Source organism: Theropithecus gelada, chromosome 20, assembly GCF_003255815.1.
Source record: "Theropithecus gelada isolate Dixy chromosome 20, Tgel_1.0, whole genome shotgun sequence".
In the NCBI taxonomy this organism is placed as follows: domain Eukaryota; kingdom Metazoa; phylum Chordata; class Mammalia; order Primates; family Cercopithecidae; genus Theropithecus; species Theropithecus gelada.
In genome coordinates this window covers 25,083,136-25,097,230 of record NC_037688.1, presented here as the reverse complement: position 1 = coordinate 25,097,230, position 14,095 = coordinate 25,083,136, and the positions used below count along the sequence as shown (strand labels likewise).

Sequence of the window (14,095 nt, the reverse complement as noted above, 5' to 3'; positions counted from 1 at the left end):
GAGAATCACTTGAACCTGGGAGGTGGAGATTGCGGTGAGCCAAGATTGTGCCACTGCACTGTAGCTTGGGCAACAGAGCGAGACTCCATCTCAGGAAAAAAAAAAAAAAAAAAAAAAAAGATTTGGCCTGAATGTGGCCCACTGGAAGACTATCCTGACATTTCCTAAGTTTTTGTCTCTCTGCTCTCATAACACACTGAATTCCCCTGTTCTAGCAGTGCTAATTCTATTGTGATGATGTATTCATATGTCTTTCTCCCTCACTGGACTGTACTCTTTTCATGTTTTCATGAAACAAACACCTAGCACCTATCACAGTACCCAGCATTTGCATGTGCTTCACAACATATCTGCTGAGAGAGCACTCTATGCTATGCCCAAGATGACTTCTGCAGAGTAAGGGGACTGGAGCCAGCAGTGAAGGGGTAGATTTGAAATGCAAAAAGCTGAGTCTTGTTTGGCTTTGGGGGCTGACAGCAGCTGTTCTGCACATCCTTTTGTTCTACCAGCCTTGGTTTCCTTGAGCCTTAAAGCAGTGCTGGCCCTCCTTGTCTTTACAAGGCAGTCAGGGATTTGCAAGTTCCCCCAAGCTCCTTTACCATCACATTCCTTCCAACAGCCTACATCACAGCATAAGGCATCTCTGAGAACTGCTGCTGCTTTGGAAAACCTGTGCTAAGTCCCAAAGCTCTGCCAGCAGGGTGCATTTGTCAGCCATCTTTGCAACCACACATATACGTACACATACTTCCCCACGCCATCAGTTTTATGTTGCTTCTGATTGACATATTTTTTTCATCACTATCTAGGCCAAAAGCAACATCAGTTATCCTTGTGCTAGAAATTAGCTATCTGAATTGATTTAAGGTCTGTATTTTCCTTAAGAAATCCTCTCTCCAATAACTTTTTCCAGCTCATTACATGTGAAAAGTAAAATTCCTAGAAGTTGTATTCAGGCAGATGAAAGCAGACTTGAAGTCAGCCTATAGCAGACCAGCCACACACTCTGTGGCAACTTCAGTCAGCAAAGCTAGAGGGCAGCTGGAAGCCCAGGCTCTCTGGAATGTTCTTCATTCATTTAGCCATTCATTGAACAAAAAGGTATTGAGACCCCACAGGCCTTGTTCTAGGTGCTGCAAATACGGCAGAGGACAAAACAGCCAAGGTCCTGAGGTCTTGGGGAGATTATATCTATTAGGGGAAACTGGCAGACCAAAAATAAGTAAGTGAGGGGCTGAGAATGGTTTCTGTGATTTCTTATAGCACCCGAATGGCTTTCCGTGAGTAGAGGACTTGTATTTCTAGAAGTCAGAGCAAGTACTGGTTGACAGAGTTTGGAAAACAGCCTTGTTGAGGCTCCTGAGCCTAGGTCAAGGCCGATGCCTGGGCCTGGCATGCAGCATGACCTGACTGGCAAGGATGGCAATCTTTGTGGACTTGTTTGTTTTAGTTTCTCTCTCTCTCTTTTTTTTTTTTTTTTTGAGACTGAGTCTCACTCTGTCGCCCAGGCTGGAGTGCAGTGGCGCAATCTCAGCTCATGCAAGCTCTGCCTCCTGGGTTCATGCCATTCTCCTGCCTCAGCCTCCCGAGTAACTGTGACTACAGGCACCCGCCACCACGCCCGGCTAATTTTTTTGTATTTTTAGTAGAGGCGGGGTTTCACCGTGTTAGCCAGGATGACCTCAGTCTCCTGATCTCGTGATCCACCCTCCTCGGCCTCCCAAAGTGCTGGGATTACAGGTGTGAGCCACCATGCCTGGCCAGTTTTTCTCTCTTTTAAGGTTTCTTTTTTTTTTTTTTTTTTTTTTTTTGAGACGGAGTCTCACTCTGTCGCCCAGGCTGGAGTGCAGTGGCCGGATCTCCGCTCACTGCAAGCTCCGCCTCCCGGGTTCACGCCATTCTCCTGCCTCAGCCTCCGGAGTAGCTGGGACTACAGGCGCCCGCCACCTCGCCCGGCTAGTTTTTTGTATTTTTTTAGTAGAGACGGGGTTTCACCGTGTTAGCCAGGATGGTCTCGATCTCCTGACCTCGTGATCCGCCCGTCTCGGCCTCCCAAAGTGCTGGGATTACAGGCTTGAGCCACCGCGCCCGGCCTCTTTTAAGGTTTCTCAGGCATACTTTTCTTGGGGGAAGTGGTGCTGCTAGCACTTTACATGCTTGAAAATAGCAGGAAATGGAGATTTCATTTCTGCAAAATAGATCATTCTCTCCTCAACTAGCACATCTCCTCTCAAACTAGCTAGACTATCATTACTGACCCATTCCAGAGGACACATCCAGTACCAAACACCTCCAAATAGGAGTGTTGTCCTGCGCAGGGATTTATATCCTCCTCTCCCCACCACAGGCCTCCTCCTACGTGGCCAATTTAGACTTGTTCAAGGGCACTATTATTTTCTCCAGTGAGACAGAATCTTGGGGCTTGAATCTGCAGGTGAAGTAAGTGGCAGGTTCAGGTTCCTGTGATGCGGTCCACTGAGCATGGGCTTAGAGTGCTAGGCTCCCCTAGCTGACTCTCCCTAGTTTCACCCTTTTCTTGCTACTTCACCTACTGTCTTTCTGTCCATCACAAATCAGACCTAAGCTGAACTCTTTCTTCTTGCCATCCTCTCTCCCTCTCCTTCATCCCTGTCCCTCTCCCGCTTAGGTCTTCCCTCTGACCTCCAGATTCCAAGGTGGAATCCCTGTCTTCATTGTCCTCTGAACTCCATAGGCTCTGCCCATTGAAATCTTGTGCTGGTTTTTCCTGCAGTTTTGGATACTCAACATCTTTCCATCTTTCTCAGTTTTATGAGTGCAGTCTACTCTGTTCGTTCCTTTGGAGATCTCCCATGTCTCTTTTTGCTTTTCTTTGCAGAAAATCAGCCCTCCAGCCCTTCCTTTTTCTATTTATTTATTTATTTTATTTATTTATTATTTATTATTTATTTTTTTTTGAGCTGGAGTCTCGCTCTGTCTCCCAGGCTTGAGTGCAGTGGCGTGATCTCAGCTCACTGCAACCTCTGCCTCCCGGGTTCAAATGATTGCCTCAGCCTCTAGAGTAGCTGGGACTACAGGCATGCACCACCAAGCCTGGCTAATTTTTTGTATATTTAGTAGAGACAGGGTTTCACCATGTTGGCCAGGCTTGTCTCAAACTCCTGATCTCAAGTGGTCTGCCCAGCTCGGCCTCCCAAAGTGCTGGGATTACAGGTGTGAGCCACCGCACCTGGCTAGCCCTCCATTTTCATGCATTCTTTCATATGCATGCTAGGTTCTAGAATACAAAATGGGGATGCATCAAACCAGCCTCTCCCCAGGAAACTTGGTATGGGGGAAGAACTGACCTGAAACTGAGCCAGAGGCCTGCAGAGAGAAGTGAAAGTGTTGGGTGTCTATGGGAACAAAGTGGGAGGATGACCCATTCTGGCTCGGAGAGGTTCCAGCCTCTTCAGGAACAGAATGGGGAGGAGTATTCTGGGCAGATGGAATAGCGTACACAAAGCTAGGGAGGTGTCAAAGAATGTGATGTGTTTTTGGAGTTTTGTGGAGTTTAGTGTCACTGATGATGGGGTGTAAACATAAAGAATGATGGGAGATGAGGCTGGAAAGGTAATTTAGGCTGGGCGCAGTGGCTGATGCCTGTAATCCCAACACTTTGGGAGGCCGAGGTGGGAGGATCACTTGAGCTAACGAGTTTGAGACCAGCCTGGGCCACATAGCAATACCTCATCTCTACAAAAAATCAAAAAGTTAGTGGGGTGTTGCGGCGCACAGCTGTGATCCAGCTACTTGGGAGGTTGAGGCAGGAGGATTGTTTAAGCCCAAGAGGTCGAGGCTGCAATGAGCCATGATGATTGTACCACTGCATTCCAGTGTGGGTGACACAGCAAGGCCCTATTAAAAAAAAAAGAAAAGAAAAGAAAAGAAAGAAGGAAGGGAGGGAGGGGGGGAGGGAGGAAGGAAATTTAGGATATGACCTCCAAGAGAAAGGAAATTAACATACTGTTTCATTTAATCCTTACAACACCTTCCAGATTTTACTGCCTCGACTTTGCCTGTGAGGAACCTGAGGCTTGGAGAAGTTACATGACAAGTGGAAGGCAGCAGAGGCTGGGAGAAGTAGGAGGAGGGAAGGGGATGAGAAGAATTTGAATAATGGGTACAATACAGTCAAATAAAAGGAATAAGCTCTTGTATTTGGTAGTGTGCTAGGAATACTATAGTTAACAATAATATATTGTATATTTCAAACTAGCTAGAAGAAAATCATTGGAATGTTTCTATTACAAAGAAAAGATAAATGTTTGAGGTGATGGGTCTGTCCCAGTGGTTCATGCCTATAATCCCAGGAGGCCAATGTGGGAGGATCGCTTGAGCCCAGGAGTTTAAGACCAGCCTGGAAAACATGGCAAAGCCTTGTCTTTACAAAAAAACTTAAAAATTAGCTGGCTGTGGGCCGGGCGTGGTGGATCATGCCTGCAATCCCAGTACTTTAGGAGGCTGAGGTAGGCAGATCACTTGAGTCCAAGAGTTTGAGACCAGCCAGGGCAATGTGGCAAAACCCTACCTCTACTAAAAATACAAAAAAATTAGCCAGGTGTGGTGGTGCATGCCTGTGGTCCCAGCTATTCCAGAGGCTGAGGTGGGAGGATCACCTGAACCTGGGAGGCAGAGGTTGCAGTGAGCCAAGATTGTGCCACTGCACTCCAGCCTGGGCAACAGAGTGAGACGTTGTCTCAAAAAAAAAAAAAAAAAAAAAAGTAGGGTATTGTGATGTGCACCTGTGGTCCCAGCTACTCAGGAGAGTAAGGTGGGAGGATCAGTTGAGCCCAGTATGTCGAGGCTGCAGTGAACTGTGATCATGCCACTGCACTCCAGCCTAGGTGATAGAGTGAGACTCTGTCTCAAAAAAAAAAAAAAAAAAAATGACGTGATGGATATCTTCATTACCCTAAATTAATCATTATACATTGTATCCATGTATCAAAATATCACATGTACCCCAAAAATATGAACAACTATTACATATCAATAAAAACAAAACAGTCGCTAAGGGCTTGGGCTCCAGAGTCCTGGGTTTCGTTCCTAGCATCTCCACTTACTTGGTGCACTTAGTCCCCTACCTCTTCCTGGACCTAGTTTCCCGTGTCCTCAAAGGGAGTGATGAGACCAGAGCCTAGTTTGTTGTCAGGGGAAGATTGGAAGGATTCAGTTTAAAAGTCCATGGCTAATAAATGTTAGCTCTTAAGTGACAGAGTCAGGATTTACCCCAGATATGCTGAGTTCAAAGCCCTTGTGCTTTTCATGTATACCCTACTCCCTCCATTGATTGTGAAGGACATTATGTGCAATGCAAAGGAGAATCTGGATTTATCCCATAGCAACAGGAAGCACTAAAGTTTTTTAAGATGAGGAGTGATTTGGACTCACCTCATATGTTTGCAAGATCACTGTGTGGAGAGGACCTGGGGGCTGGGGGACCAGGACTAGGGGAAAGGAGAGAAAATGGAGAGGCAGGCCTGGGCGCAGTGGCTCACACCTATAATCCCAGCACCAGCCAAGGCTGGTGGATCATTTAAGGCCAGGAGTTCGAGACCAGCCTAAAACCCCGTCTCTACTAGAAATCCAAAAATTAGCCGGGCATGGTGGCAGGCACCTGTAATCCCAGGTACTTGGGAGGCTGAGGCAGGAGAATCACTTGAACCCAGGAGGCGGAGGTTGCAGTGAACCTAGATTGCACCACTGCACTCCAGCCTGGGTGACAGAGGGAGACTCTAATGCTCCCTTCTAATGCTGTGGAAAGAAATCCCAGGGTTCCTGGAAGTCCAGAAACTTTGTAACTGACACTGGCTCTAATCTCAGTATACGTAAATTGTGGTTTTTCATGTCTTTCTTCTCTCCCAAGCTGAGAGCTTCTTGAGGGCAGGCACAGTGTCTGACTGTGGCCCTGGTGATGCACAATGAGTATTTCTCAAATGAATGACAGACTGTCTTCCAGCGTTCTACACACACACTGTCTCCCCCATTGTTCACTGCCACAGGAAAGCACTCCCCATGATCCCACCATTGCCCAGTGCTTTTGCAAACCCTCCAACCATCCAAAGTGGGAAAGATTCTCCCACTCTGGCCCGCCTTCTTTTGCATCGACCTTAAGTGATTATGCGGGCACAGTTTATAGCTTGGCCACCAGAGGGCTAGTCTCAATGCTCAGGATTTTTGAGAGCAACTTCACAAGGGCTTCATTGACATAGCAGCATTTAGAGGCAGATACTTTTGTTAGTTTCAGACTGAATCTGGGGCATCTGTCCATTATGAGGACCTGGTGCCTTTAAAGTACCACTTGCCCTGCTATATCCAGAAATTTATTGGGAAAATCCTATGTATCTTCTTCTAGAGTAAAGGCAGGAAAAAAAAAAAAAAAAAAAAAAGGGGGCTGATGTTATGATAATCTGCCCCCTGCAGGACTTTTGAGGGAGAATGGGTCCCTGGGTAAGGGTGGCACAAAGACCGCCCTGAGCTTCAGGCTTGCCTAGTTGGGGTGCTCCACTCCAGCTTCAGCCCACCCCTGGTCGCTTGATCCTTCAAGCTGACAAGCTCTGGACTTGGAAGACTGCTTGGGCAGGCTGCAAAGCCTTTGACCTCAGCTGCCTCATCAGTAAGACACCAACCACATCTGTCTCACAGAGTCATGTCATGGTAAATGAGCAAACATGTGTCAAAGTGCATTGAAAAATGTGGAGCCCTGTGGCAATATAAGACATGTTTATTATACCTCAATCTCACCACTTAGATCACTACCCAGGGTTAGGATGTACACAAACAATAGCAAATCACAATTATAACAGGTCAAAAGTGGTTTTGAGCACTTGAAGGAAAATGATAGCAAAAAATAAGTTTTTAATGATTAAATAGAAATTACTTTTTAGATTGTGCAAGATAAATTACTATTACTCAACATAAAAGTATAATAAAACTTGTTTCAAAAATCAGAAGAGAAATAATCATTGGGACTTTGAATATCAGCATGTCACCCTATAGCCCCACATGTTTACATTTTTTTTGTGTGTGATTGCCTAATTTATTTCAAAACAGTTAAAGTAAGTCACTGGGCACGGTGGTTCGTGCCTGTAATCTCAACACTTTCGGAGGCCGAGGCAGGCAGATCACCTGAGATCAGGAGTTCAAGACCAGCCTGGCCAACATGGTGAAACTCCGTCTCTATTAAAAATACAAAAAAAAAAAAATTAGCCGGGTGTGGTGGCAGGTGCCTGTAATCCCAGCTACTCGAGAGGCTGAGGCAGGAGAATCGCTTGAACCCAGGAGGTGGAGGTTGCAGTGAGCTGAGATCACACAACTGCACTTCAGCCTGGGCAACAAAACGACACTCTGTCTCAAAAAAAAAAAAAGAAAAAAACCAAAGTAAGTCACATACTGTTTTTCCTGATCGTCACACTAGAATTGGTAGATAGTTACTTGGTTTAGATTCTCAAGATAGTACTCTTCTTTATCTAACAGACTCTAGATAATCTGAAGGAAGGGAAACACCATCTACGCGTGCGGCCTGCAGACATACCTGTTGCTGAGAGAGCATCTCTGAACTATTGGCGTACATGGAAGTGTATTAGCAAACCCTCAGAATTTCCAATCAAAAGCCCAGCCTTTACAGGTAAATTGGGATAGACTGGCCCTCCCTAAAGCCCACACCAACTTTCCCTCTCCATACCCTAACAGAAATGGCTTCCATCCAGACAGCAGAAAGTGCCTGATTTCTGGGGCAGTCTCTGTCATCTCCTTTGATCTTCTGCCCTGCCACAGGCCCTCTCCATGGCTGCTTGCCTGCTGGAACCAACATCCTCCTCCACACTCACTCCTCTGCATTCTGGCTTCACATGGGCAAGGCAAGGCTTCATTCCACTCCCTCCTATTCATCAGGGAATGCCACCATTCTTTCGAGTTTCCTCCAACCATCACACACAGAATGTCCCCAAATGATCATTGTCTGATAGGTGCCTGGCAGCATGGTTCAGCCTATCTGAGACATGAGTACAAAGCATTTATGATTATTAATGGATTTTAGCTTCCAGGAGTGTCAAAAGTATCTATTTTGTCTGTGGATCACTGTGTTTGGTTTGATCAGTTAGAAAGGATCAAATGGGTAAATGAATTTAATGACTTTGGGTACATAAGTCGAAATGTCACATGTCCCACTGCCCTTCACTGTTTATAGAAAGAACAAAAAAAAGATTTCCAGCTGGGCACGGTGGCTCATGCCTGTAACCCAGCACTTTGGGAGGCCGAGGCAGACGGATCACGTGAGGTCAGGAGTTCGAGACCAGCCTGACAACATGGTGAAACCCCGTCTGTACTAAAAATACAAAAATTATCTGGGTGTGGTGGCACATGCCTGTAGTCCCAGCTACTTGGGAGGCTGAAGCAGGAGAACCAGTTGAATGTGAGAGACAGAGGTTGCAGTGAGCCGAGATGGCGCCACTGTACTCCAGCCTGGGCAACAGAGTGAGACTCCCTCTCAAAAAAGAAAAGAAAAAAAAAAATAGACTTCCACGCCCCACTTCCTACCACATGCCTTCCAAATCTTAGGGCTACAACTGAAAAGAGAAAGAAGGAAGATGTGTCTGGCAAGTGGCAAGGACCATCTCCTGGGTAGTCTCTCTAGCATCCTCTGGGGCCCCTGGGTCAGTGAAAGTCCTGCTGGAATCAGATCCCCTGGCTTCTGGGAGGTGGCGACACTGCCTACATGTTCTCTTCCAGGCCTACATGATAAGGCACCTCTGGGGCTCATGGACACACCCCTGTTAGACACAGAAGAGGAGGTGCACTACTGCTTCCTGCCCCTAGACCTGGTGGCCAAGTATCCCAGCCTAGTGACTGAAGACAACCTGCTGTGGCTGGCTGAGACGGTGGCCCTCATCGAGTGCGAGTGCAGCGAGTTCCGCTTCATTGGTGATTGCTCTGTCCAGGGGTGGGGTGGGGGGTGGGCTGATAGGGCCCATTCACCCCTCCCCATTACATGTCCCACAGAGGCCCAGCTTGGAGCTCAGGGCCTCAGAAGCTTCCCTGGGTAGAGGTGGTGGAAGCATGACAGAGCCTTCCAGGAGGCAAGCAGATTCCAGCATTAGAATCTTGCTAGACTCAGGGCTATTTTATTCCCTATTTGTTTTGGGATGGCCTGGCTGTAAAAGGGCACTGGAAAGTGTCAGGGACCACAGGAGTTGGTGTGAAGGGCAGGGAGCTCAGCTGGTTGCCAGTCGGCTTCTCTTCTTACTCTGCCCTTATGTATCCAACTGGCCTCCAGGCCTCAGTTCCTCTCACCATAAAATGAGGAATCCAGATTGTTTCAAAGGATGGTGCTACCTGCTCTTAATGTCAGCAAACTCAGAATAAAAGGGAAGGAGGGTGGATAGTGACAAGTTCCCTCAGAGTCATAGCAGAATTGTCCACTTGAGGTAGTGGCCTAAGGAAGGATGAGATTTTCCACCTTTGACAGAGAGGCTCTCTCCCCCTACTGCCCCAGGATGAGCTCTGTTTGGGATGCGAACTGAATGACCTCTTTGACCCCAAGATGCTACTGCTATCTAGATAGATAGGGCAGTAAACATTCAAGTTACACTAGGAACCCAAATGTCTGGAACCCCAGTCATTCATATTCATAGTCACCTAGAAAGTTGTCTGTGATGTGCTTCTGTATCTCCAAGTTGATTCACACAGGACATTAGCGTTGGCTCCATCTCTGCCTCCCATACTGCAGTCCAGGCAGGGACAAACTGCAAGTGCCACCTGCCAGCCCAGGCTCGGCCGGGCCCCTCCTCTCTAAGCAGCAAGACAACTCCCTCTTTTGGAATGACCTGCTCTTGGGTCAAGACTCGCAGGGTAAGTCTCAGGGCCAGTGTGCCCACCAGGAGGGCCTGGCTTGGGAGCCCCAGGCCAAGCCACGGGAGGCCACACCCATGGCCTCAGACACAGGAAAACAAAGTAATGTGGGGTCTTTCACCTTGAAAACCACACACTCAAAGCTAATCTAATCAGGTATGTTGAGAAGTTGTTTCAGAACAAGGAGAACCTAGGATAAGTTACAGCACCAGAAATCTGCCAAAACCAGGACCTGCAGTTAAACCAGAAATAGCCTCATTAACTCACTGTGTTCCCCTTTGTTTTTCAAGTGAATTTTCTTCGCTCACAGAAGATTTTACTACCGGATAATTTCTCCAACATTGATGTATTAGAAGCAGAAGTGGAAATTCTGGAAATCCCTGCACTCACTGAAGCCATAAGGTGGTACCGGATGAACATGGGTATGTCGCCAGGAAACTTTGGCCTCCCCTTGATAGTCTTGGTTTGACCTGGAAAAGCCAAGAACAATCTCCCCTTCCACAACCACTTCGGGCTTTTGGGGTTAGTGAGAGAAGTGGGTCTTCTGGCTGACTCTGAATCCAAGAGGATTCACAGCCTGAAATCCTGCATGCTGCTCTGCCGGCTCAGCCTTCCCACTGAGGGTAGGGAGTGGGCAACCAGCCAGGGGTGTAGGAAGCCCAGCCCAGCCTGGATCAGAAGGAGCCCAGCCTGGGTGGGGAGCCAGGCTGGAATGTCTCGGACCTGAGAGCAGGCTTCTCAGGGGTAGGGGAGGTCTGCCCTGCTTGTGAAAGTGGTGGGGACTAGGAGCACCCACCAGTCACTCCCATCCTTCCTCTTCCAGGTATGGTTGGAGGTGTGGGAAATGCTCAGTGCTTCACGCATCTCACCTGCCCCCAAATTCCCTCATCACCTCACCTGGAAACCCCCGGCAGATGTGCCTGTTTCTGCCTATTCCTGACACTTGCTGACCCCTGTCCAGCCCAGGCCTTCGTGCTCCCAGCCCTACCTCATTCCAGCTTGTTCTTCTCCTTATGGTTTCCTCAGGGCCGTTCATCATTCCATTTCCCAACTCCGCCTCCATGGAAGCTACTGTGCATGTTATAGGGCACCAGCCACCTAAGCATGGCTTCAGCCACCATCCTGAGAATGTGTAGAACTGCACTGCGCATGGGAAATTTGGCCTGGGCATCACCAGACATTTATCCCATGGCAATCAAGCCTTTCCTTATCTTCAGGCATAGATTTCCCAGCCTTCTCCCAGACAAATAGAAACCCATCCTCTTGACCAGGCGCTGGTGGCTCATGCCTGTAATCCCAGCACTTTGAGAGGCCAAGGCAAGCGGATCACTTGAGGTCAGGAGTTCGAGACCAGCCAGGCCAACATGGTGAAAATCCATCTCTACTAAAATACAAAAATTAGCCGGGCATGGTGGTGTGTCCCTGTAATCCCAGCTACTTGGAAGGCTGAGGCAGGAGAATTGCTTGAACCTGGGAGGATGAGGCTGCAGTGAACTGAGATCATGCCACTGTACTCAAGCCTGGGTGACAGAGCAAGACTCCTTCTCAAAAAAGAAACCCACCCTCTGTGGGGAGTGGCATGCTGCAGCAGGTCTCAGGACCCTGTCCCAGGGCCTTAGAATCTACTTAAGGCAGTGTGAGTTCAGCCCCTTCCCTCAAAGCCTTCTATTCCTCAGAGAACATAGATCACTGTGGGATGATAGCATAGTCCCTGCTCCACAGAGCAATGCAAAGATGGAGGAACTGTGTTGACATCCAGGCTCTGGAAGCTGGCAGCACTCCTCAAACACAAAAGGTGGCTTTAACATCACAATAAGGGAAACAGCTGTGGTAACCTTGGTGCTGGACAGAGCTGACCTCAAATCCTAGCCCCGCCTCTGCCTAGCTTTGCAGTTTAGGGCAAGATACTTCATTAGCCTCTCAGGGCAGCTTCTTCAGCATGAAATGATGATAGCACTACCCCCTCTTGTAGGGTTGCTCTGAGGATTGGAGATGATCCACGAACATCCCCCAGCAGTGTGCCCACTGGCACATTGTTGCCACAGCAGCAGGGTCCTGAGGCTGTGATAACTGTATTCTCTGGACTGTACCCTGGGCCCACTGTAGGAGAAAAGGTCCCACCCATAAACCAGCAACCCAAATACCCACCCTGAAAATAATGCCACAAGGTATGTCTCTGGGGGAAATTCTGCCCAGGAGAGCCAGCAATAGGGGCTGTGAATCCAGGAAGCCTGTAACACACATTGAGTTTCCAGGCTATGGTTGCCGTTCCTTACCCTTGGATGGTTACAGTAGAGCTTGGGACTAATGAAGACTCCTGCAGAGGCTGGGGCCAGATGGCTGCTTTCCTGAAACTTAGGAAATTCAGATGCTAGTGATACAGCAAATGAATCCCCCCACTCCCAACTCACCTTCCAACAAATAGTTATGATTTCTAAGCCTGAGTATACAAAAAAATTATACTGATTTTGAGAAGATCTCGACTTGGACTGTGCAAGGAAATATCCTCCCTCTGAGCCTCCTCGGTATAATGGATGTAGCAGTAGGAACCGAGCCCCAAAGCCTCCAATCCAGCCATGACCATGGGGGTCTAGGAAGACCATGCCTTCCTAGAGTTCACAGTCTAGTTCTATACACCCTTTTCCTTGACACAGGTGGCTGTTCCCGGACCACCTGTCCTCCCCTGAGCCCCGGGAAGGGGGCCCGCACAGTCAGCCTGGAGTCCGTGAAGCCGCTCTACATGATGGCCCTGGGTCTGCTGGTCAAGTACCCGGACTCTGCGCTGGGCCAGCTTCGCATCGAGAGCACGCTAGACGGAAGCCGACTGTACATCACAGGGAATGGCGTCCTCTTTCAGCATGTCAAGTGAGGCCCTCCTTAGGGCACGCTGAGTCCCATCACGCTTGGCTCTGCCCTTCCCTCTCGGAATAAACTGGGACCTTTCCCACTAGCCAGAGGGGAAGTGTGTCCTTGGGGCCAGCCCATCATTTTAGCCATTCCCATCACCAGCACCGCCAAACTACCACCAGGTTAGGGCCTCAAAGGAGAGGGCTGGTGCCAAGGTACGAGGGTTGCTAAGGTTCAAAGGCTTCAGACCATTTCCTCTTTCTGTCCTCTGCAGTCCATTTCCCTGGTTCTAGCCCTGTGCTAGGTCTGAGGTGACCAGGCCACAGTCACACCCTCAGGGAGCTGGGTACCTCCCTGTGCAGACCCCTCTACAAAGGTCCTCTGCCACTCTTGGGAGGCTCACTGGACACACAGAATGGCCATAGCCAGGGGTGAGTCCTCCTTAGAAGCAGGGCAGGGCAGGCCAGGCCAGGCTTCCCAGAGGTGCTGATCCCCAGCCCTTGCCTTGTGGGATGAGCTCAGGATGTCTTCAGTGCAGGGGCAAGGAATCCAACCCTGTTTTGTAGAAGGGCAAACTGAGGTGCAGAACAACAGAGCAACTCTCTGAGGGTCATAAAATAGTCTGGTACCAAAATTGAAGGTAGAAGTGGGTTTTCTGGAGCCCCTGTGAGAGGGTCAGCTGACCCTGAATGCTGTCTTTTCCCAATATTGTTGTTTTGGGCTCTTTTGGCCCATAAAGTCCATTTCTTTCAGAGATGTCCACCCTGATGTCACAGAGGGCAAAGACAGGTGCCTTGGAAGGGAGGGTTTGGAGAAGGGGGTTGATGTTCAGACCCCAGTCTTTTTCCAAGACTGTGGCAGGCTGCGGCACAGTGACTGAGATGTCTTGGGCAAATGCGTATGGGGCAAAAAGGGAGTGGCTGGGCCCTCGGCTGGCCCTGGAACCTGAAACAGGGCCTGGAGACATGAAATTAGTCCATTTAGAGGGCTTTGCTGAAATAAGTCAAGCTCAGTTCCAAAAATGTGACCTGTTATCCAGGCTTACTCTCCTACAAGGTTAGACAGATTTCCAGTTGAAACAAGGAAACGGGCCGGGCGCAGTGGCTCACACCTGTAATCCCAGCACTTTGGGAGGCCAAGGCAGGCAGATCATGAGGTCAAGAGATTGAGACCATCCTGGCCAACATGGTAAAACCCCGTCCTTACTATAAATACAAAAAATTAGCCGGGCGTGGTGGCGGGCACCTGTAGTCCCAGCTACTCAGGAGGCTGAGGCAGGAGAATGGCATGAACCTGGGAGACGGAGCTTGCAGTGAGCCGAGATCGCGCCACTGCACTCCAGCCTGGGTGACAGAGTAAGACTCCGTCTCAAAAAAAA

At 48.8% G+C, this 14,095-nt stretch overlaps 1 protein-coding gene across 1 annotated transcript in view; it reads left to right on the top strand.

Annotated features, from left to right (window-relative positions):
- Window positions 1-14,095, top strand: part of KCTD19 (potassium channel tetramerization domain containing 19) — a 38,212-nt gene that overhangs the window by 15,734 nt on the left and 8,383 nt on the right. The window contains exons 3-6 of the mRNA XM_025371227.1: window positions 7,498-7,648; window positions 8,752-8,943; window positions 10,161-10,292; window positions 12,525-12,735. Of these exons, the coding sequence (XP_025227012.1) occupies window positions 7,498-7,648; window positions 8,752-8,943; window positions 10,161-10,292; window positions 12,525-12,735 (686 nt within the window). The remainder of the gene's footprint in view (window positions 1-7,497; window positions 7,649-8,751; window positions 8,944-10,160; window positions 10,293-12,524; window positions 12,736-14,095) is intronic.